Source organism: Cynocephalus volans, chromosome 2, assembly GCF_027409185.1.
Source record: "Cynocephalus volans isolate mCynVol1 chromosome 2, mCynVol1.pri, whole genome shotgun sequence".
In the NCBI taxonomy this organism is placed as follows: domain Eukaryota; kingdom Metazoa; phylum Chordata; class Mammalia; order Dermoptera; family Cynocephalidae; genus Cynocephalus; species Cynocephalus volans.
Window position 1 is genome coordinate 152,682,378 of NC_084461.1, and position 25,604 is coordinate 152,707,981.

Here is a 25,604-nt window from a genome sequence, read left to right on the forward strand (position 1 = left end):
AGGACAAGTGGCTCTGATCCATGGTGCCCTCCACCCTCGGGATGCCCCCGTTGGGGGGGCCACAGGGAGGCTGCTACTGCTGCTGGAGGCTGTTGCTGCCAGTGCCCCTGGGATGCCCCGAGAGGCCACCACTGCTGCTGCTTCTGCTGCTACTGCTGCTACTGCTGAGGACTGAGTTCCTGTCATCAGCCAATGGCTCCCGGGATCTTTCCCAATTACCTAACATGGAGCTCCATGTGAGGGGTCTATGACCCAGCCTGGCATGTGAGGGGTCTGGTGACCTATCCTGGCATGTGAATGTTCTATGACCCAGTCTGTACAATAAGTTTGAAGGGTCTGAGTCCTAGCCCTGACAATACAAATGGAAACTTAGTATAAACCAAAATAATGAAACGTTTTGGCTTTAGTTATGAAATGCCTAGCCATAAAATTTACGTAGTCACTTAGCCCTATTGGCTACGTCAGCGGGATTCAAACAATAGCACTAACCAGACAATTAGCATAGCTATTGCTGTAAGCCCACAAATGTATAACAAAATCTGTCAGATCAGCTATAAAACAGATTAAACATGGACAAATTAATCCAGTTTATATACTAATGAAAAGAGAATTCAAACAATATAAGTTGCTCTATCATTCTTTTGTATTATTATCTGAGCCCTTCTTGGACACCATAAAAGGTAATGACTGATTTATAGGCAAACTAGCAACACTTTCACCTGCTAGCAAAGTAATCAAGAACCTGTGATGCTGGGATATTTTCTATTTCTACCTACATACATAACAGAGAATGCGAATGTGCTTACAGGAGGGTAAGAAGTGAGACAATTCAGGGCCTTGCATTAGTTACAGGGAAATGCTCTGGTTCTAGTTCTTTAGAATCACACTCAGAGTTGCCAAGATTGAGTGGAACAGATTAAAAACCAATCTGGAGCAAATGAAAGATTGTGACATCTAGTGTCTAACACATAACAACGATTCTAAAAATAATACATACAAAATTCTGTCATTCACCTTAATTGAATTATCTCGTAGGCCACTGATAATTTTTTCATCATCATACTGTAAACAGTAGACACCTTTACTATTTTCAGAGCGGCACTGAATCCTCTGCAAGTTGTGTCTTCCACACCGCCAGTTAGATTCTATAGTCTAAGGAAAAAAAGGAGACAAGAGATGAGTTTTTGTGAATCAACTATTTTATTAGATTTTGAACTTTGGTGTTGCTTCCAGAAACAGCATACCATTGATACCCCAATCTTGGTTTGCATAACTGTCTGTGGATAGGAATCAAGTTCTGTTCCAAGTAAGATATTAGCCCAACAATGTTTATTATCAAACTTTCCTTGCCCATCTGGCAACTATCACAAGATTTCCATTGAGTTTGGGGTTGGGTTTTTTTTTAAATGGCCTAGACAAAATTCAATGGATTCAAGAATGCTATTTGCACCCAAAACATACAAAGAAATAATATCTCACTGGGTTTCTCCATAATGCCAATTAAAATATTTGGCAAAAGACTGCTGCCATAATTAAGCATATACTGACAATCTGTGTATCCATACAAAAGTATTATCTCAATTATTGAGAAAAGATATTGAGAAACGACTCATGACAACTACATAGAATTTTATGTTATCATTTTTAATCTCTCACCAGATTGAAGTTCCTTTAGAGTAAAAACGGTACATTCTTTCATTATTCATGCAACATTTACTGAGTTGTTAGTATATTCCAGGTACTGTGCTAGACACTGGGGATAAAAGAGCAACAGGAAGCATTCTCCATTCTAGGGAGGCACCACTCCAGTATCTGGAACTGGATATACTCTTAGTTTATTTGGTTAAATGATCCACTCAATAACCCTGGAAAGAAGTTCTTGTTTTTTGCCTTTTATAGATAAGAAAATAATTAAATTTGCCTGAGGCCACAAAACTAGTAACTGGACTAGCTGAAAACCATACCCAGTTCTGTCTGATTCTGAGCCCATGCTTTTGCTACTAACATATTCAATGTCTATAAAGAAGAATGGTCCTAGCTCTTGAGGCAGTGAACACAGAACAAAAGAAGATCAGTAACAATTTCAGATAAAATATAAGTGCAAAATGAGTGAGAAAAACTTTAAGTGCTACAGGACTGAAGGGAGATAAAGTACACTATGGCCTGAGAACATTGGTCAAAGTTCAATGAGAAAGTAGGTCATGCCCAGAGCACTAGAAGACCTAACCTCTGGTAGTAGACAGGAGGAATTTTTCAGGATCAAAAGATACCATGTCTCTACTAAGAACAACCAAAGTCTGAATTGCTGACCCTTGAAATTAGGGGACAATAGGGACTACAATAACTGGTTACACTTCAGTTCAGGATATAGTTTGAAAGATGATTTCTGTGTAGCTACAAGTTTAATTACTTGATGTTTTGAAAAAAGGTGATAAATCTCATCTTTATTCACAATAAGCACTTAATTACTGGCTCTGCTAACATCTAATAAACTGTAATTCCTCTTATTTTGAAGGTAGTATGCTTCTATACACTCTAAAATGGTAAAATTTACTGAATGCTATTGCCAGGCACTATGCTCTCCTGATACTATGCTATGTGTTTTATACATTTTGTAGCTAATTTAATCATAACAACTCTGAAGCAGGAATTAATGTCCACATTTCACAGAAAAAGAAATGAAAGGTTGGGGATATTGATACACATATACTTAAAAAGGAAATGTTCTCATCATTTGTGGCTACAGTGCAAGGTCTTGGAAATACGATCCCTGCCCTCAAAGAGCTCCTACATACAGGCTCGAGAGAGGGCAAGATGGCATTTTTCCAAAACCCAGGGACTGTCAGGGGATGCCATGGAGATGCCAGGAGAGAGGACATGTTCATCTGCCCATCTGCCACCAAGTCAGGGCTTCCAGTTGGCAGAATGTCAGACATACAAAACCACATTTCAAAACCTCCAAAAATTAATTCACCCCATCTCTGCTCCCTCTGTCAAGGTAGGCAACAGATATAAGCAACTTTCAAAATAAGGGTACAGAATATAAAGACCTTCTTAAACTGAACTCAATGCTTGGAATCATTAAGAGAAATAATGTATTTATAGACAGTGACGGAGCCACCTCAGCATGCTAAGCATTCCAGGAAAATGCTGACTTAGGCATATGTACTACTGGTAACAAGTCTCATTCGTGGCTAGTGACTCTTCGCAGTGGTTAGCAATGTTAAGGCTACTCCCTCTGGGGGCCCACAGAGAGTTGCTACAGAATGTATGGCTTCATATGAACCCAAAGTATTAAAAAGATGAATACATAACACGTCCTATATGTATTAAAAAGATGAATAGATAACATGTACTATATATTCCAAAAGTCTGTGGAAAAATAGAATTGAAAGATAATACCAGGGTGGGGGAGAAGGAGTAGACTAACAGATACAAAACTATGCTATCTACCCTAAGCGAATCATGGTGCACTATACGCAAGTACTGAAACAACATACTGTACCCCACAAATATGTACAAATAAATGTTAAAACATTTTGAATTTAAAAAAAAAAAAAAAAGGAAAGATAATACAAATCTTTCCATGAACTTTTGGAAGTACTTTTGTATACACATATATTGTATCAGGTGTTATTCTTTAAATTCATACAGCTGTTCTTAGGTTAAAAACAAATACAATTGCTTTAAAATATTATTACATCAGTAAGTAGCTTTGGTACTCTGTATTTCAATGATAGAAAAAGCACATTTACTATTACATGACAATTTGGAAAAAAAGAGGTGGGGGGGAATCCCCATCCCCAAAAGAATTTCCTACATGCTCTCCCACTACTCTAAAATGTTTTCTAAAACTGGGTGACTTGGTTACAATCTTTAACTGTACTTAAAGCCCTGAATACACAGCACAGAGGGCTACAGAGAACCAAGGTAAAGGCCACACAGTCAGCCTGTGAAATATCAGTCCCCTGAGTTGTTCTGACAGACAACAACAACATACCCCCTATTCCTGACCCTCAAACAAGAGCTAAAGGACAGGACCACTCAAAAACTCTGCTATCAGACTTTCATTCTAAGTTGGATGGAAGTTAGGAAATGGCTTAGCTTCTCAACGCCTACGAAGAGCCTAATTTTCTAAAACACATTTCTGAATTTTAAAAGAAAAGGTTTGCCAAATAATTCTGGATGGGTCATTTTAAGAAGTCTCCACTTAAGGCCGTTAGGTTCCTGAATCCGAAGAAAAGTGTATTTTGTTTTGAAAAGCCATGAATGTGACACAGAACTAGATCAGGGAGCCAATGGTGCTGGTGCACACCAACTCCAGGTAATCCCTGGCCTGCACTCCTCTCAATTCCCAAGGCCACCCACACAAGAAAGCAGCACTGCCTGCTGACTGTGCCTGCCTAAAAACCTACCACCATGTTTGACGACCTCAACTCTTACTTGGATGTTTATAAACCAGGTCTTTTTCAGAAGAACTAGACCTTTAAAACTGGCAGGCAGCCCATTGTGGTAGAAAATACCTAGGTCAAGTAACAGCTTTGGCAAATGACTTAGGCTGAGCAGTAGTTTCCTCCTCTGTAAAAATGGGAATAATAATATCTACTCCCTCAAAACTATCATAAAGATCAGATGGGATTACATATATAAAGTCTCATCGTAGTGACTGCAAATGATAGCAGTTATGCTCTTCCTTAGTTGTTGAGAACACTGACCAAAAATAGTGGGCTGTGACCAAAAAAATTTCACCAAACTGCCAGGAATTGTTGTCTCAGTCTAGGCTGACATTTAATGCTAATAGTCTGAGCCCTCCCTAAACATTCTGAGGAAGGGGCTCAGCCATTATCTCACTGTCTGCAGCAGGAATACAGGTCACACACACATAGGTACACTTCTTTAATAATGTGGATACCTGCCATTTCACTTAGCCATCATGTGGTACAGCTACTGTAGAGGAATATTTCATGTTTTTGAGAACTTGTAAAATCCCCTTACCCTGTGCAAATTTTCAAAATACTGGGAAAGTAGCCATGATACACAGAGTATACAGCGGCATTTAAATTGGCAATAGAGTGAAAACAGATGTCTGAGTATGGAGGAATAACATTATTTTTAGAAGCCTAAACACAACTGGGTGGGTGGGCAGTTTTCAACTTTTTCTGGTCAGGACAATGTTAATATCAAGTTTGCAAACCACAAAAAAGCTTCCCGCTTTCCCTGAATAAAATGTGGTTTACTAAAAGGTGTGATACACAACACCATCATTTTCCCAGTGGTCTGTTCCAAGCAGAGTTCTTCAAAAGCCTTTATCCAGTGAATAAAGAAAAGAAAAGGTATATTACATAAAGGAGTTTGTCATTATTCTGAAAAGGCAAGAGAAAAGACCAAGTTCAGAACATCAGAACTCTAAGTCTGTTATATAACAACTCCCACCTCTCTGTTGGTGGATACTTGGAAGCATGGTGGAGTGAAAAAAGCATGGGGTTTAGAGTAATGATCTTAGTTTTGACAATTTGAGGATTAAATCACTGGAGCAAAGTACCTAGTGGTAAGCCCACCATTAACAGTAATAATAATAATGATAACAACAACTAAGACTCTAGATAGCAAAGGAGAATATGGCTGCTTCCTTTAGGAGTGAACCCCACATTTTCCAGGAACAACTTCTCAATTCAGAGACTCTGTAAACCCTCCCTATGTGTGGCAAGAACACCCAGGAGAGATGAAACTTTGCAGAAAGCTAAAAGCTAAAAATGCATATTTCTTCTCCCCAGGCTTCATTTTTCACATCCTCGATTCCTGAATAATTGGAGTTGGCCACACTAATCCAGGTTCTCTACTTTTTCCTTAAATTTAGCCAATTTCTGGTGGGTCAACGTGGAAGCGCAAGTTCAGAGATGAACATTTCCATCTGCTCATCAGAGCCAAATCTGGGAATGGATGAATTACAGGAGCCAGCACATGAACCAAGCTGTCAAGGTAAAGGAAGGAGGAAAAAATAGAAAAAGGTGCTGTGAACTGGCAATGTTGCAAAGAATAATGGAACAGAGACTCTGAAGCTGTGCATGGGCAACTGGGGAGGGAGAAGGAGGGACATAAACATTCACTTGACATTCTGAGTGTAATTTATCTTTTGGCAATGTGCTTAAAACCCTTTAAAGCACTACTATTCTCTATACATAACTGAACTTAAAACAAGGCCAACTAATCTTAACTCATACACTTTTTCAACTAACAGTCAAGGACAGTGAATATTCACACAATTAGAGAAAGATGATGAGACCACCTTGAAATTCTGTAGACATATAACAACATGCCTCTTTCTCCCTCACTTCTGGAATTTTCCACTTTGAAAATAACAAACAACTTTAATCCTAGAGTTAGAGAGACCTCAGTTAAAATCCCATTTCTTCTACTTAACTAGGTAGCAAGTTCTAAAACTTCTTTCAGTCTGTTTCTCCTTAGTACATATAGGGACAATAATATGTACATTGCTGTAAGAATTAAATGCAATAATCTATGTAAATCACCCAATATAGCTCAAGGTATACTGTAAGGGCTCAAAGAGGGGCACTTATAATTATTATATTCTGCTTATGAAAATTTCATACCAGCCATATGGCAGAGCCAAGCCCATGGGAGTCTCTCATTTGCTTGACCCATGGAGAACCCTCTACATGTATGTCTATCTTGGACAGAATAAAAACACATTCCCAAAATAGAGGTAAAGAATTCTATGTTGATGTGGTACCAGTGATCTATGTTACAAAAAACTTGTATCAAAGGCAGAAGAGTATAAGGTTGATCACAGACTCCTAGACTCCGCTAGACTCAATGTGTAATCTTGAGCAAGCCATTTACAATTTTTGAGTCTCAGTTTCCTCAACTTTAAATAAGAACTTGGCCTACCTTTTAGGTTTTCTCCAGAATGTTAAATGAGAAAATGTATTATAAAGTGCTTAACAAAGTATCTGGCACAAGTAAGTGCTCTATTAGTGGTACATTATTTTTACTATTACTACTGTTAGTGAATATACCAAATATAAACATCATCCCTTACACGAAGAGATCTAGCCCACGAAAATCTGGAGGAGACTCTTGTGGCCAACCAGTGGGTTTTCCCAAACCACACTTTTTAAGAACTACTGGATAGACCACCATGATACAGAGGTTTTGTGTCTAATAGGTTTTTCCCCTATAGCTCTTTTTCCCCTCACATCTGCCTCCTCTACTAACTTTAAAATATTATTTCAGCATGAGGAAATAGTTATGGTAGGTGGTGTTGCATACTGTCATACCACAGAATACTGAGTTCATACCGTCATACCACAGAATACTGAGTTCATATTGTCAAACAAAAGTAGTTGTGAGGATTAAATAAAAATAATCTGTCACCAAATCTCCAACCTGATCACAGTTCTTCCAGTTCCTGTTTACTAATGATTGGCTTTAAACACTGACCTTCTCAAAATAAACTACTTCATAAAATTAAAATTATTCAAGGAAATTTGGAGATATTTTGTAAATAGTTGCATCCCCCAAAAAAACAGTAATGTGGTTTCTTTCTAAGATGTGCACACAAGTAAAGTTTTAATATAACCATCTAGGGATAGCCACTCTCCCCTGAAACACACACACACCAACCTAAAATTAAAGTTAACATTATGTCTCAGCTACTAACTCTGCAGGAGCAATTCTAAGTTTTGATCTGCCAATGGATCAATTAATTCCAAACTTTACGATCTGTCTGCCAGAAATTTTAAATTATTTAATGCTATCTAAAAGGTTACTTTATAGGTCGTTTTAGAGAGCAGAATACTCAAGACAAGGGTTTGTGTTTTAAATAATGATATTCTGGTCACATTTAGATTTACCATTAATGGAATGATTCCATTAGTTCACATCTGCCTGAAAAAAGGGGGAGGTGGGGGCTTCCAAAAAAGCACAGGTTTCTCCATTAATGAATTTTGGCACAATAACTTTTATGTCTATCACCTGGGGAAGAGGATTACTTCACATTTGGGAAACTGAGTACAACTTTACGGGAGATACAGCATTGCCTAGCAAGGCTAAACTTTTCTGCCAAAGAGGAAATAGTGAAGTAACCAAGACCTGCCAAGAGCACATGGGAAAGAGTTAATGAGAACTGCCTGTGCATGTCTTTCCTGGTTCAAGGAAAAGGGCTAAATAATAAAACTGAACTAATTAGAACACATGAACAATATCAAACATCTCTAATGTTTCTCAGCAAGTTTACAGAGTTTTACTGGTCTGGTAAAGTTACATTCAAATCCAAAATGGTCCAGGAGCATACTTTGCTCTATAAAACCCACTTAACTGTTGTTTAGAATGATTTCTAAGTCACTTTTATGAAAACTACTGGTAATTTACAGAGAAAACTGAGAATGTGCCTCTTCTAGTTCTCCAGAGATGGCTGAAAAATGTAAAACTATGCTTACCTAAAAAACTGGTCCTTGGATTTTGGAAAATTGATCAAATTAGAATTAAAAGTTGATTTTGGACTAGATTTTTAATTAACCAGCAGCCTATCAGAAGTATTTCATGTTTGAGAAAAGTTAGATACTTTTTGAAAAAAGATATTATACATTCTGAATAGCTGCAGATTACACACTGACACATTGGTTCCAAAAGCTCAACTTAAAAAAAAAAAATTACTAGTTCCATGATATAAATATAAAAACATAAAAAGTTGAGAACAAGACACAAAGAGCCCATAAAACAGATAAATCATAAAGTTACCTCTATATCCTGGATAATCTTTGGGTATAACGATCTATAAAATGAATTGGGAGGGCCATCTGTGGGTCTGTTTTTAAACAGGTACTGATCCCTGGCAAATAAAAACAAACAGATGTTACATTTTTGCACATAAAAGGGTGAATTTTATTTAAACACGGTGCTTACAAAGATATTGTATCTTTCATGTCTTATAACTTGTAATGAACTTTAAACAGTTCAAAAGCAGAATTTCTGACAATTAAAATGTACATGTTAGAGGCAAGTTTAGTTCAATTCACAGCTCTCTAACATGATCCTGGTCTTTTGTTTTCTGAGTACCAATACACAATGATCTAGCCTTTCATTCTATAGAGTTTAATAAAAATTGTTAATGTAGCTTGGTGAAAAACCTAACTTAGTACACATCAAACTTCCTCTCATAAAGAAAATACAGCCCTAACCCTTACTCACACCAGGTATGACCCTGTACCTCCCTCCATCCGTAGCTCTCTCTTGCTCTGTGCTAAGCCAGGCCACTGACGTGCATAGAGCTATAAAAATTTCTCTCAAAAATTCTGTTGCTGTGCATCCCATATCCTCAACCAGGAGCAATAACAAATAGCAAAATGGCATTACTTGACTTTCTCATATTTTCTTTTGTCTTATCTTTTGGTAATGGTATAATCACCTAAGAAAAATGTGAAGGAAAAAAGCATAATCACCCATTCAAACTATACAATACTTCCTACTAGTTAATAAATAAACAATAAAAAGGAAATACACATTTCAGAAGGGGATATTTATTCTAACAGCTGAAACTTTTTTTTTCAACTTTTCACTACTCATTTTTCCCCCTTGTTTAAAATAGGCCAACACATTTGCAAGTATAATTGCCTTTTTGAGTAATCAAGCTGACCCTATATCAAAGAAACTTTTTTCAAGGGAACAAGCAACCCAAGTACTTACCACCCTCTTCTTTCTGAAAGTCCCTTCCATAAAGGATCAGTGCGTACCATTCGTTCAATCAGTTTCTTCCAAAGCATCCCTTCTGAGATCACTCGCTGCCATTCTTTACATACCAGCTCTGCTGCACACAGAGACCTGGCATCCAGGTAGGAAAGAATGTTTTCTGCTATGTGATCTAAGCCTTGCTCTACAAAACAGAAAAGAGAATGAGGGAAATGGGAAGGGAGAGAGAAAAGTACCAGCCATCATTTCCTTAAAGAGAAGAGGAACAGGCTGGCCAGTTAGCTCAGTTGGTTAGAGCTCAGTGTTAATAACAACAAGGTCAAGGGTTCAGATCCCCATCCTGAACCAGGTAAAATACTTAATATCAAAAGTTCTAAATATATGCAAATGCGTAAGTACATAAACATATACATCTCTTTTTGGTTCTGATTTATGATAAAACAACTGATGGCAACCATTCTCTGTGTGTAAAAGCTGACCTTGCACAGTTCTACTTTTGTCAGATATTATGAAAAAAGACTTATTTTCATTTTCTTTTATGAAACTCCTACAAAACCCATATGGAGTAATGACTCCCCAAATTTTACAGATGAGGCACAAAGAGGTAAAGCACTCAAGGTTTACACTACTCAGCGGAAAAGCCGAGGCTGAAACTCAAATTTCTTGGTTCAGAGTTTGTGTTCATTCCCTTCTTATTCACCATCTCTCATAATACATCATAACCCATTAATCCATGCCCTGTGTGAATCTCTGGGAGCTAAGGAGACAAAAGAGGTGGAACAATGAACCATCCTTAAAAACTTATGAAAAGTTAATGACAATCCAAGAGTTAAAGACAGTTGTGCTTAAATGTATTTTTGTCAATCTTTTCATCTCCCTCCTGTGTATATTCTTTTTCTGTTCACGAATAGATGGTAAAAATCCTCAAACGCAATAGTCATACATCTACAAATTCTAGAACCTTAAAGGTTATTGGGTTCAACCTCCCACACAATGCAAAGGTCCTCTCAAAGATAACTATTCAAGATTCAGCCTCTGCCATGACATTCACAATGGGAAGAAGATCACTATGGTCAGCACTGTTGCCACCTGTGAACTCCCATCTGTGGTTCTAGGCACATTCTCTGAAGCTACAAGAAATAAAGCTCATCCACAAGTCTATTCTGTGTAAGAACAGGAACTCAGAAAATATAGTCAGAAAATTCCAATTTCAAAGTCCCAGGTTCATTCACTTATTAGTTCTATGACATAAAACAATACTGAAATGTCCCTGTGCCTTGATTTTCTACCATAAAAAGTGGTGATCACCAATTACAATTGTCCTTTCTCACTCTATCTGTAAGAATCAAACAATTTTATGAAGAGTTTTAAAGATAATAAAGCACTCTACAAGGTTAATAGTTGTTCTCTTTTTCAGAATAAACAGTAGTAGTATAATAGTCCTAAACTATTAAAAGATTAGAGTATAGGTAAATCATTAAACTTCCAGAGCCTCAGTTTCCTCATCTGTATAACATGACGATAATAATATCTGCCCTATTTTTAAAATATTGAAATGAGATGATGCATTAAAAATGCTCTACACACTAAAGTTCTCTTCAACTCTAAGAACAACTATTGTTACACTGTTGACTGTGGTTTCCAGTCCCTTTATATACTAATTTACCTACTCTGGACTAGATATAATACCCAAGCTATGACCTGATAATGAAAACTACACTGGGACCACTACTCTTTCTTGCACTTGTCATTATACTACAGTGAATGTAGTCAAGGACTGCAATGTCTAATAGTCATGTTAACAGTAGACCCCGAAGGTGGTAGTAAGTGAAAATAAAATCCTAAGCCTCTCTCCCCCAAACATCTACTAAACAATTCCTCCAATTCTGTACTTGTACAGCTAGTTGGAAAGGTGGAGGCAGCTTCGTGCAGGAGTCTATATTTATCCTTACTCACCTTCAAACTTTATCTGACCCATCCATTTCGGTTTCTAAAATTCTGATTTCTGCCATCCAGAAGAGTGGGTATTATACACCAGATCTGCATGATGGGCAAATGTAGTTTATATCCCAAGTTCTTGACAAATATGTTAAGACGGGTCAGAACCAAGGACAGCACCCACGACACTGGCTATTCCCCTCCACATTATCACTGATACAATCATCAATACTCACGGGGACCTACACTGAGCCACCAGCTCTGTAACCATCTGGATGTCCTGCTGACCAACCCACATCTCTCTATTTAGTGCTCAGGATCATTTGGAGAAACTGCCACATGAAGACACTACCATCTTTACATGATTCTTCTAACCTATTAGTCTGGTACCTTTATCCAAAAGGGAAATGAGGTGAATTTGGTACGATTACTCTTTATGTTTCCTTTCTGGTGTTTACTACATAAAGTTGTTATTGCAATTTTTTGTTTACATGTTGGCACTAGCAGTTCTGTGTCCCTTTTTGGCATATATAATCCGTGTTCATTATAGAAAAACTATAAAATGTATTTTGTAACCCAAAATTTTTAAATCCCTAAACCCCATCTCCTAGAGATAACAGCTTTTAACATTCTGTATACATCCATCTATGCTTACACAACCCTACAACATCTTGTCAGATGCTGATTAATTTATGAAATTTGTGTTAGAATTCTGCTAGAGTGTTATATCAAATTTTACCATTAATATCCCCCAAATATACCTTCTCCAGTTCTTGAAGACCAGCAGACCTGCTTATCAACCATCTCTGGGTACTATCATGAAGTTGTACAAGTTGTACAGGGCACAACCGTACCCAGCAGCTCTGCATACTGGTTTTCAATTACTTCTCAATGTTCCATATTCTGAAAATCACATCCACAGGTTTTGTCACTATCCTGGCATACAATGTATTTAGGCCTACTTGTTTACAGGAGCTGTGTGATTACTCAACATCTTTCTTAACTACAATTTTTCTACCTTTCTTGTTTTAAAGCCATTATCCTCAGTGGGGAAAGAAAAAAGGTAAGTTAAATAAGAATGAAAATATGCTGTTTCTTTCTATTATCACTATACCTTTTATTCCAAGCACTATCCCTTCATTCTGCATAATCTTGTTCTAAGTAGTTGATTATTTTGTTTTCAACTCTCTCAGATTACTTAAACATTTTAGACAACTTTACATTATTTGGGGTTTGGTCTTCTTGATACTATTCTCAAAGATTCGGGCCACCTTTCTGGGTATCTCCATGATCATGTGCTCCTTTCTTCCACCTTCTATGTTTACTTCAAATCAAGGGAATCCATGGATAATCACATGGGGTCTTTCTATTTGTGCCTCACTATGATTGACAAAATATTCATTAGAATTTCAAATTTCAGAATCTCTTAGCCCTCCTTAATCATACTTTCATTTAGAGTTTCTAGCCATTGGCTAATAGACTTAGCTCTTTGAATTTTTCTTATTCTGGGGTATTATCTACCTTCTTTTTCTAGATTCTACACTTAATATTAAAACACAGTCATTTTTCAAGGTTTATGGTACTTCCACATCACTAACCACACCCTTCTAATTGGTTATAAACACACCCCTAATCAATTCTCCTCTTGAGTCCTCTGCTCTCTAAGAAAACAAATAGCAAGGATGAATGCATTAATTGAGTTGCCTTTTCAGGCCTCAATAGCTGCAACATCCCCATCATCTGTATAAGAACTGAGAAAACAGTATGCAAATCTTCCACCTGACTGGGTGGTCTATGAGCTGGTGGAACCTGTGCGGTTGTACCTGAATCACTTAGGGTAACTGATTTTCAAAACAGCAGCAACAACAACAAAAAAAGATTGCCCAGATCTTCTCCTGAAGAGAAGATTTTACATAAGTAAATCCCTCACTAATGCATATTTCCTCCTCTTTCAAATCACTGAGTCCAATTAAGTCCAATTAAAGCAACATCAGTCCAATTAAGCAACATCTCAGTGATAGCTATGAGATTAGATTTTTTTCCTTTGGTTAATACCTAAATTCATCCTTCTAGGAAGCAGCATGTTTTGATCTTGTGGAAAACACATTGGCTATAAAGTCAGATAACCTGGGTTGAATCTTGGTTTTGCCAACTGTTAGTTGTGTGACTTTAAGAAAATCAGTTTTCCTTTCTGGGTCTCAGTCTTCCACAACACAGAAATGACATTAAATGCTTGAAATGGATTATCTTATATAATTTGCACAATAACCCTCTGAGGTAGTTACTGTCAATATCCTCATTCACAGAGAAGAAATTTCCCAACCTTGTTGGGAAGGTTATAATATACATAAGGAGCCAGATACATAACAGGTATTCAGTATATATCCATCTTTGTTCTTCCCTTTCTCCCAAATCTCCTTGGCTGATATTGATCGTTAAGGAGGCTAAATAGTATTTTTCTTCTTTATTATTTTCTGCAGAGAAAATACTACACATCTCTAGCAAAAAACTAAGCCCATTCTATTATCTTGGTATAAGTCTCATATCCCCCTAAAAGGTTTTGAGAATAGGAGTCATGCAATCTAAAGCAGCATCTTAGAGCATCCACTCCCAGGAGGCATGCAGACCTTATAACTTTCTGTTTTCAGGTCTATTCAGGACAAAGAGGTTACTGAATAAGGTGGTCCATTTGCACAGGCTAACAAGTGCTTTGAGGTGTTAAAACTAAGCATTTTCTTAAGTACCTATGTCTGGCTCTCATTACTCTATCATGCTGAGACTCCCCCATCTCCCACAGCCACCCCCCTTCCCAATGCACCTAGAGGACACATTATGGCCTCAGAATACTGAGGCCATAATACTGCACACACAGTGCTAAGGAAGTGCTGCTGTTGCTAATTACAGGCACCAGATGAAAGTCTGGAAAAATTTCAATAGTTAATTAAAACAATTAAAAGGCACAAATTTCAAGGCTCAATATGTAAACAACACTGTATCAAAATGAAACTCAAATGTGTGATGTCAGTTCAATGTCCTTGACTACTGCCAGTTTTAACACAGCTGCTTAGATCATACAATTTCAGAAACTTTTTTTATTTTAGAAACACATTTCAAAGAGCAGCTGCAGAGAAACTTCCTTCCCCACCCACCCCTGCTGTCCCTTCCCCCTTCCCAGTCACAGATGTAGTTGTAAAATCTAAAGTTGGAAACCTTCTAAAAGAAAACAATGCAACTACTGACAACAACAGTCTGTCAATGGATGCTTTTCACTTGGAATACACCAACCTAAGAATTCAGACAGAAATGAAGTGAAAAGAAGCTCAGGTCACCAAGTCCAACATCTTTTTCCATAAAACATCCAGGAAACAAAACAACAAAGTGGCACACACACCTATATGATGTCAGAATGAATCAATTCGGAAATTAGTGGGTGAATAATTAAAACTTCCTAGTAATAAATTTTATTACCTCTGGAGAAGCAGGTGTTTCCTGCCTCTCTGGGCTTTTTTTTTTTTTTAAAGCTGCCATCCTCAGAGTACCCACTAGATGCCAGGATATTATTATACACTGTCTTTGATCCTCTTAATATCCCATTAAGTATTATTATTATTTCCACACAGATGAGGAAACTGAAGCTCCAAACTGTGGAGTCAATATGACTATTAAATGCAGGGGCTAGAATTCAAACTGAAGGGCTGTCTAAATCCAACACCCCTGCTCTTTCCACTCTGTCAGCTGGGTCTGTGGCCCTGCACCCAGCCTAAAGACTTAGCTATGCTTGGGTCTTCCACGTGCCCTAAGACCTTTGATCTAGTCTCTGGCACATTTACAGTCCAGAATAATTTATCATACTTACTCAGGGATAAGACAAATAAATAAACCATGGTCAGGAAGTTAAGAGTTTCAAAATTCTTAATTGCTTAGACACTTCACCAAAGGGATCACCAATGCTTATCCTTTTTGAAGTACAAGCTGCCTCTACTTTAAATGGTATGAATTTTCCCTTTAACAATAGTTCTTACAAACCACAAACTTAGCCTGCAGAAATTGACATTGCAGACTAAACATTTACCACAATTTTTAGAAAAGCACATCATAATTATCACTTTTTCCATTGAACCAAAAGAAGCCAGAGACCATAAACATTTTCCATTTTCCCTATACTGACAGGTACAGTACTCACCGTAAGCATTAAAAAGTCAAAACTATAGACAATTTTTATAGAATTAATGGTTTTCACAAACAAAAGAAGTCTAAAGTTAACTGTCAATTTCAATAGAGTAAAAGTTCAAACTCAAGATGATCTACAGCAAAAGTTAAACACCAAACTAGTATAATGATTAGTAAGTCCCTCCTCACATTATTAAATCTATGTATGACCATACACGTGGACCTGTTTCTCCCCTAATGCTCTTAAGGCAAGGTCTGTGTTAAGGAACTAACGCCAGGTTTAATCCAAGTCTACTAGACACTAACTAACACTATCAACTTGGCTAGCTTGTCCCCAGTTATTAGATTCATATGTATGATATATACTGACATATGTATATATGTTCAGATCAAATCCTGTCAAAACAAATAGCATCTTAACAAAAATATTTCCATGTCCCAGCCAATGGTCCATACATTTCATGTAATATTCAATACCACAAAATTCTACTTTAGCAGAGATATGGACAATGCCTTAAAATCTGCTGTAATGAAAACTGAATTGTATGCAATTATACTAACCATATTTATATACATAACACATGTTCATCTGTTCTGCCTCTTCTTCAAGACTGTACACTCCCCAAGAGAAGGGGTTGCCTCTAACTATACCCTGCAAATCACGAGAACTTCAACAGTGCCACCTTGTGGCTATTACATAAATATAAGGTGCATTCCCTAGTACTCTAAATCACAGGGAAGAAAATGAAACCAAAACACCAGAAAACAAACAAGAAACAGATTTGCTCGAGAAAAATGGAGGCATAGCCTCATTTAGTTAAAAGCCCTTCTAAAGAACAAGTGCAGGGCCGGCCCGTGGCTCACTCGGGAGAGTGCGGTGTTGATAACACCAAGGCCCCGGGTTCGGACCCCATATACGGATGGCTGGTTCGCTCACTGGCTGAGCGTGGTGCTGACGACACCAAGTCAAGGGTTAAGATCCCCTTACCGGTCATCTTTAAAAAAAAAAAAAAAAAAGAACAAGTGCAGTCAAACAACTTTAAAAAACTACCCTGTCTGTTCTTGGTGTGAGAGGTAGCTGATTCCACAGGGTTCTGAGTTCTGGCACTGCACATATAGAGGAGCTGCATCACGTATACACTTATCTCACTTCCATTCACCTACAATTCTCTCTCACACACAATCAAAAGCATGTCTGTTTCTCTCTCTCCCTCCCTCTCTCTCTCTCATAACTAAAAGTGAATACTACTGAATTAGGTTGTAATCCATGTATTCAATATTTAGGGACAATTTAAGGAATTTTCCAGGCTAATTTAACTTTAAGTGATTTTAACCTTTGTACTAACTTTTAAACTAACCCCTACAGCAACCACGCCATCATCACAATAACATGATCCTGGGCATTTCACCCAATTTCTCTGATCCTCGGCTTCCTAACTTATACAATGAGAAGTAGGACTACACGATGAGGAAGATACCTTTCAGCAATTAAATATTGTAATTCTCGAAAGAGTGGGTTCGTACTTTGTTTTTCTAGAGATACAAATGGAAGAAATGAGCAAGTTGTGCTACATTTCAGCATAAAAAGAATAGCAGGGTCAAAATTTTCTAAGCTAATTCTCATATACACTAAAACACTCCCATTTTAGAAAGTAAACTTACAAGTTTTGGAAGAGAGATTAGAAATCAAAAGCTAGCCTGTCAATTTGCAGCCTCATGATACAGGCCCGGGACCTGAGCCTGGGGCCTGTTTCCTGTGGAAGTACTTAGGGTCCTGACGTTCTCCTGTAAATCACAGGCTAAGTAGGACCTACTCTTCGAGGAGCCATCCAGTAGCTCTAACAAGGGATAGGGTGGTGGCAATGGCACTGATTCACCTCTGGCTGTTTCTAGGCTTACCCTAGCATGACAGTTGTAACCACCACATTACACTGACCATGTCAGAGGAAAATATTCTGGCCAGCACTCTCTTCAGGAGTGAAATCTCTGTATCTTACCTCGTCAAATTTAAATTGAAAATTAACAAAAGAAGACAGAGTGACAGAAAAGAATTAATGAGTGATCAAAAATCAAAGGTGGAATGAATAGGCAGAGCACAGTGAAACTATTCCAAAGGGTACTACAATGGCAGATACATGTCATTATGAATATTTGTCCAAACCCATAAAATATGCAACACCAAGAGTGACCCCTAATGTAAACTATGGATTTTGGGTGATAATGATGCATCATGGATTCATGGATTGTAAATGTACTCCTCTGCTGCAGGATGCTGATAGTGGGACAGGATGGGCATATGTGGAAGTGCAGGGGTTGGATATGGGAATATGAAAATTCTCTGTACTTTCCCTTCCATTTTGCTCTGAACCTAAAATTACTATAAAAATAAAACCTATTTTTAAAAAATCAAAGTAAACTTAACCAGAAAAGTGTATGTGTGTGTGTGCAGTGTGTGCACACCTATGTGTGTGTGTGAGAGAGAGAGAGAGAGAAAGAGAAAGAGAAAGATGGCTAGAGGGTGATGAAGAAAAGGATGCAGAAACAAGTCTCAAGAAATGTAATAAAGACATGCTACCAGTTTTCCCAATAAGTTTCTGCCATTCCCTAAGTGTCACTGCAGATACAAATGAACATCTTAAACTTTGGGACACTTCCCAAACATGCAAACTGAAGGAAAAAATCATCCCATACTTTTAAAAAATTACATATAAAGGCAAAATGCAGACTATATACACACTACCTCAAAATAAAAAGCATATCATTAACTCAATAAACGAACTAAATGAAACAAGGGTGTTGACCAATGATCAGTATTAGCCACAGAAACTGCCTAAATTTCCTAGACAGATACTAAATTATATTTCCTCCTAAAGTGTCATATATTAAAAATAGAGTATGTGTACAAAAGAAATACTGCCTCACACAGCACTCATTCATTCATTTCATAAATATCTATTCAGCTCCACCGAGGCTCTTAGGCTGGGTATTCTTCCACTGCTCAGCTTTGTAAAAGACAAGTAGTTACCTGGTAAAGCGGTAATAAAGTCTCGCTGCAACATGGGCTTCAGGTAAGAGTTAATATGTCCATGCTGATAATGACACATTCGTGAAATAAGATGTTCCACAAATTCCACTTGATCTGATTCAGACCACTGGTCAAAATATTTAATACACAAGTCTTTTTCTTTTTGATAGTTTCCTTCTGATGGCCTCTTTCGGGAGACGATCACAGATGATGTTCCATTACTTATCTATTTTAGAAAAAACAAAACAAAACAAAAATTAGTTTGACAAGGAAGAAAATATAATTGATATTTCATTAGAAACATTTTCCACCCTGTGAATTTAATCTTAAAAAGCATGTTTTACCCTAAAACCAAACTCATTCCTTTATTAATTCATTCAGGAAGTGATTAAAAATGTATTTAGGGCCTGTGTCCTCAAATTAGTCACTACAGTAAATGCTGAAATTACAGCTATTTCTAAAGCTAAACGATGTCTCCAATCATCTTTCTCCAATGCTTATTCCAAAATCATGCTGTTTTCAGATAACTAAGGTTGGAGATGACCATCTTAGGGGAACTGCTCAACTTGGCAAAGCGGCAACTGACTGTTAATTGTTTTACTTCCTCAAAGTTGAAAGTTAATGTTATATACATCTATGCTAATGATTCTCACACTTGAGCTAGCATCAGAATAACAAGAAGGCTTGTAACACAGATTGCTAGCCCCACCCCAAGAATTTGCATTTCTAACAATTTCCCAGGTAATGCTATGCCACTGGTTAGAGACCACACTTTGAGAAGAACCACTAATGGAGAAGATAAGCATTGTTGTGTTGACACCTGAAAGCAATTCAATCTAAAAGCTTCGTTTTACCCAACAGTTTCAATCGCCTCCATACTGTTTCCCAGGGCTACTAAACTGCTGGCAAAACAGATTAGAATTTCTCTCCCTTCTTTCTCAGAAAAAAAATCCAAGGTAAGCCCTGTATACCTGGAAAATTCCTCATCTTATATAGGTGTTTTATGGATGACTCACAGGCTCCTACACTAACAATGCATTTCTCACCAAATCGACCTACATGTCCTTGCATAAAGTCAGTATCTTTTCAAAACTGAAACTACATACACTGCAACTGACAACAACACCAAAAGTCACCGAATCCCTAGACTCAAGCCACAATTACTGCTGATGCTATGAGGCCCATGAATTTCCCTGTCAAAAAACAAAATAACCTCAAAACTTTTGTCAAACATTTGCCAAACCCATCTGTCCATCGCTCCTCTGATAGCCTCCTCATGTGCAATAGCAAAAGGAATAACATATAAGAGAATTCTGAGAACTTAAGAGTTGAATTACAAATATCCATTAATTCTGTTAGGAACTTATCTCAGAAGTCTTACATATAAAGAACCAAGAGTTTTCATTATCAGTTAAGTCCCTAACTTAAGTGAACCCGAATCCATCCTAGAAAGAAGAGACATCCTTTGTAAATTTCCAAAGGAGTCTTCAGTCTTCTTTGATAAAATCTTGTAAATTTCATGTCTGAAGCAGGTTATCTGGGCATTTATAGAGATAAGGTCAGAAGGCATTGATCTCCCACCCAATTTATCTTACCATCCCATTGTCTAGGAATGTTTTTTTTCCCGTGTAACATGGGTGAGAGAGAGCTCACTGATACCAGCCACCGCCAGGGGGCAGCATTAAACAAGGGTTTTATTTTTATTATTTTGCTTGTAGTAAGACCCCAAAAATAAGAGTTCAAAATAGAGATGAAGTGAAAATTCTTTGCTGTAACAAATATTAGCAGGTATAAGGGGCATCTATGCTGCTTTTAAGAATAAGGATATCCACCACAATGTTATAACAGAGAAAAATTAGATATAACTTCCCAATTATAGACAACTGGTTGAAGCAAATTATAATGCATCTACACAAAATGCTATAACATAGCCATTAAAATTAGGTTTATAAAGTAAGATTTTAACAACAAGAGAACACATTTATGAAATACTGTTAAGGAACAAAAGGCAAGATCCAGAATTTTTATATAACATTATTATCACAATAGTTTGTGAGAAGGGTAAAACACCAAGATAGACTAAAGGATATGCATCATATGCATCAAAATGTCAAAAGTGCCAAATCTGGAGGAAAAAAAGCTATATATATATATTTCTCTCCCCTTTTACTTCTATATCTTCTTCATAATAACTTGCCAAAATAATTGCTTTCGCAACAAGTTAAATATAACAATGACAGCAAGTTGCTTTTGTGTACTGCTTTATAATTTACAAAGTACTTTCATATCCATTATCTCATTTGATAAGCAAAGGGGTTATTTCTTTTACAGAAGGGTTCCTAACCATGTTGCCTCCCTAGGGTATTTGTACATCATTAACTAGTTGACTGGAAGATAGATGAAAGAAAAAACGAAAGCTAAAGTATTAAGAAATACTGAAAATCTTAAAAATCAATAGTAAATGAAAAGAATCCTATTGCAAGACAATAAATGTGAAGGAGGGTACAAAATTCAGTGTGCGCACAATGTTAAAAAAAAAACCATAGTGGCATGTGCACTATTCTATAGCACATATTCAATATTCTATTTCCAACCACCTGCTGAGCCCAGCAAGATCTTCCTAGCATTACTTTGCTTTTTTTCATTTATTCTTAAATCTGTTGGGCGGACTTTATTCTTGCTTAACTAATCTAATTCTTCAGTTTCAAATCAAATGAACCCAGAAATTTTTTTTTACATTATTCTCTTTAGATTTGTTTGCTTTTAATCACGTCTTCATGAAGGGGAAAACCATGTGTACCATGATGGTTGATGAAAACACCAAATCATGAAACTTTACATGCCCACCCCTCCCCCAACAAAACAAAACAAAAACTAGAAGATTGGGAGGAAAACTGGCAAACTAAAATAGAGAGAAGAAGGCTGAGTTTAAAAGGAAAAGGTAAACCAATAAGAAATGGGAGAGAAGGGTAGAGGTCGGGAGCAAAAGGAGAAAATGCCACCAGTGCATGCATTGGTGGGTGGCATGGTGCCATTTTGGTGACAAAGGATGCCACCACTGTCCATCTTTGGATTAGACAGTGGCCACAGACAGAACATTTTAGGCTACAGTCACTTCAGAATCTTTGTGAAAACTCCAAAATTCTTTACTATTTATAATAATACTTCCCTAAGAAAAGAAAATAAATTAGGGTGGATTCTGAAACTAGCAAGACTACACAAAAGAAAACAAAAGTGCTTGGCTTTTGACTTCATTGAGGACATTAACTGAGGGAGCATCTTATCTATAGTAAGTCAACTGCTATCTTATCTGTTCACAGTCATTCCTACCTGCCAAAGAGTACTTTTCTTTGGGGACTCATCTTCATTTTGATCTTCCATAACTGAAGTGTTCTAAGGGGGGAAAAACAGGTTATTTGAATTTTGCCAAGTTTTGCAAACCCTAAATAACTACAAGATATAATTTTGAAAAACCAAACTAGAGTGTACCAACATAAACCCAAGAACTATCCAACTTGTAGCCAACACATGCCATTTTGGGTCAAGGGAGGTGTGCTCATCTTTCATAAATCAATACAGTTAGTGGCTGGACACAAGTAAACATAGTCTTTATTTTTGAAGGCTAGGCGTGCTTATAAAAAAGGCTAAATTGTGGGAGTGAGGCTGAAGCTGTACCTCAAGCATCACATTATTTTATTTGTCGCAAGAAATCCCAGAGACCCACAAAGTTTCTGATGATTGCACAAAACATTTACTAGAATGTCTGCTATTCAGTAATTCATCCCAACGATCAGCAATTAGAAGTGACAAAGCCTTGGAAGCTCCCTGCCTTTCTCTTTCCTTCCTTGATAGTCTTGTTTCTCTGGAATGGCTTTGCAATCTCCGCTAGCAAGCACGGTGGGTGCCCCAAACTTTTCCCTGAAGAGGAGGATGTTGTTAGCCAGTAACAATCGGGCTTGCCTCAGGAATGTATTAGCTTTTGATTTTTCTGTTTACTGCACAAAGAGGCACTGTGTAATTATTCTTTCTGGTGACCTAGTCGCTCAATAGATGCCCATTAACTGGCGATTATACATGATTGGATTTTCCCTTTTGAAGCTCCTACCTACCTAATCGCTAAGTGGAAACTTAATGAGAGGAGGAAGTGGGAGAGTTGTGCTCTGAAAGGAATAAAACAACTCATTCATGGACAGCAGACTCTCTAAGATTCCTTCCCAAACCTAAAATTCTAAGATTGGGGTACAAAATTTAAACTATGACATTTGTCCCATAGCAATTCAAAAGTATGTTATATCTATTTAAGTCATCAGTGTTTACAAGATCCTATTTATTGCCTTTCTACCAAATTTTCCCTATTTTCCATTATGTTAAGTCCTAAAATGTTTGGACCCATACAGTATTTTCAAACAATCTATTTGAAAATACCCAACCTGTTTTTAATGGCAGAAGAATCATCACTCTACAGGTCACACAGCTGTCTCTGATCAGGGACGCAGTTATGACACAATGGGAAAGCCAAAGGCATTGAAATCACAGAGAGAAGTGGGAATCCTGATGTGGTCCCTCAGTGTGTGTGTAACCTTGAGAAAGTTATTTTACACATGGAACAAATACAAACCACACCGAGCTGTTGTGGGGACTGAGTCTACCCAGCACTATGCTTGGTGCTTAACAGGTATTCAGAAAAATATTACTTCACTCCCTGATTTGAAGATGCTACTTTCCCCCAAGTGTTACCTTTTCATGCTTTTTTTAATTTCAGAGATTTTGACAGGACAACTCCAAATGGCTGCCTATGGGGAAAACCCCCTGGCTTCCTCAATAAAATCTTACAGACCCCATATTGCCAAGGTCTGCAATGAGGGAGGGGGAGAGGAGGGCAGGGCTCTGTATGTGAAAGCCAACAAGAAGCTAGAGAGGAAGGCAATGTCTTAGTGTCTAAAATAGGGTTGGAGTGGTGGCAGCAATAAATTATCCTGAGTGGGAAGAAGGTGATAGAGAATAGGTAAACAAAAATAGTATTTATGAAGGTCTCTCCATGTAATTTTCTTTTACTGCTATCCTGAAGGGACCTAGGGTTTAATAAAGCTAACAGTTTTCCTTAGCAGAATGAACAAAGTGAGAACAGTGGCTCTCCATCTCCTGAGTTTGGTAGTTACAAAGCCATCTTGCAATGTCACAATGTCCTGGGTCCTATGAGTGGCAAGGAGAAAGAAGAATGGCTGAAAACATAAAAGGCTGAGCACATAAAGGAATGGGGAATTAAGTGGAAGAGAAATGAGAAGTAAGTCCACACACCCAAGTCTCCGAGTATCCCAGAGGAAATGTGTGAGGGATGTATATATGTTTTAAACTAAAAACTTTTGAATCCTCCAGAGCTATTCTGACCTAAGCTACCTTAATACACAAGTAACAATTGTCTTTACAGTGAGAAAATTTAATTCTTCCTTTCATTTGTTCCAAAACATAAAAATGATGCTTACTAATATGGCTGAGAAGGAAACCCCTGTGAAGAAAATAGCAACGATTCTCTTAAGGCTTGATAAAAGACGAAGAAGATATAAATTTAATAAAATTATATTTAATAAAACGCTGGGGGCTGGAGCAGCTCCCCCATCCTATAAATTTTTTCAACTTCTTCAAAGTCTTCAGGAGAAGACGTCAAAGGGAAAATGCTGCTCTCAGGCTCACTGACCAGAGCATCGTTTCCAGAGTATTCCAGGTGACATGAGATGTTCAGAGTGGAAGGGGGTGGAAAAAGGAGTCCCAGGGTCCCAATAACTTTGAGAAATGCTATGCACACTCTCAAGCTGTCTCCTTCTGTCTCTGTGAGTCTCTCTCTTAGAGGTTACAATACACTCCATTAAGATACTAAAGGCTCTGTAATATACAATAATTAAAAAATCAGGCTTGGTTGGTTTAATCCAGCTTTCCCAATTTGTTGGACATGGATATCCCCCTTTTACAATAATATCTATTAATAATAGCTCAGTACATACTGGCAAACACTGACTCGAGCAATAGCATGGCATAATTCCTTCCTCCCACTTCACCAAATGCTTCTGGGAGACCCAGGAAATGCCCACTTTGGTAAATACAATATAGTCCTCTCCTATTCCCCATCATCTTTCTCAGCCTCCTATGTGGGGTTGTGGGAATAAGTGGTAACAGCAGGAATAGAAAACTCTCTTACAGGAGTCATAAATTTTTTATCACTTTGACTTTTATTCCTTAAATAATAGACAAAAGGTCACAGGTTCAAAGGTGAGGTAAGAAAAAACAATGAGCCTCCCAAGATTAAAAAGGAAGGTTGTTTCCTACCATTCTCTCAGGTGAAACAAGGAGCCAATCTGAGAGGTGAAATCCTCTTTAAGTCTCCAACACTTCTGAGAAAGAAAAGTTCTTTAAATACCAATGGGCTTATTCACTTCTCACCCCTATCATCATTTCTTTCCTCTTACATCTACCAAGGGGCACAGATAAAAATGCAGACCCTCCTATTCTGATACTACCAATGAAAGATACAATCTAGGGAGAAGCAGCTAGACTCTAGGGCAGGTCAACCTCAGTACAACTGACATTTTGGGATGGATAAGTCTTTGTTATGGGGGCTGTCATGTGCATTATTGGATGTTAGCAGCCTCCATGGCCTCTTCCTATGCCAATAGCACCCCCCACACTCATCTCTCACACTGTGACAACCAAAAATGTCTCCAGATTACCAAATGTCCTAGGGTAGGGGGACAAAATTACCCCTCCACTT

The 25,604-nt window shown here is 37.6% G+C and overlaps 1 protein-coding gene across 4 annotated transcripts in view; it reads right to left on the bottom strand.

Annotated features, from left to right (window-relative positions):
• FBXW11 (F-box and WD repeat domain containing 11) overlaps positions 1–25,604 on the bottom strand; it is a 121,774-nt gene that overhangs the window by 24,704 nt on the left and 71,466 nt on the right. For 3 of the 4 annotated variants that reach the window (XM_063086161.1, XM_063086160.1, XM_063086162.1), the window contains 5 exons: positions 22,172–22,234; positions 18,842–19,067; positions 9,706–9,892; positions 8,761–8,851; positions 1,015–1,152 (listed from right to left, as the gene is read on the bottom strand). In XM_063086161.1, coding sequence (XP_062942231.1) covers positions 1,015–1,152; positions 8,761–8,851; positions 9,706–9,892; positions 18,842–19,067; positions 22,172–22,234 — 705 coding nt within the window. The remainder of the gene's footprint in view (positions 1–1,014; positions 1,153–8,760; positions 8,852–9,705; positions 9,893–18,841; positions 19,068–22,171; positions 22,235–25,604) is intronic. The other variant, XM_063086163.1, reaches the window with a different exon arrangement.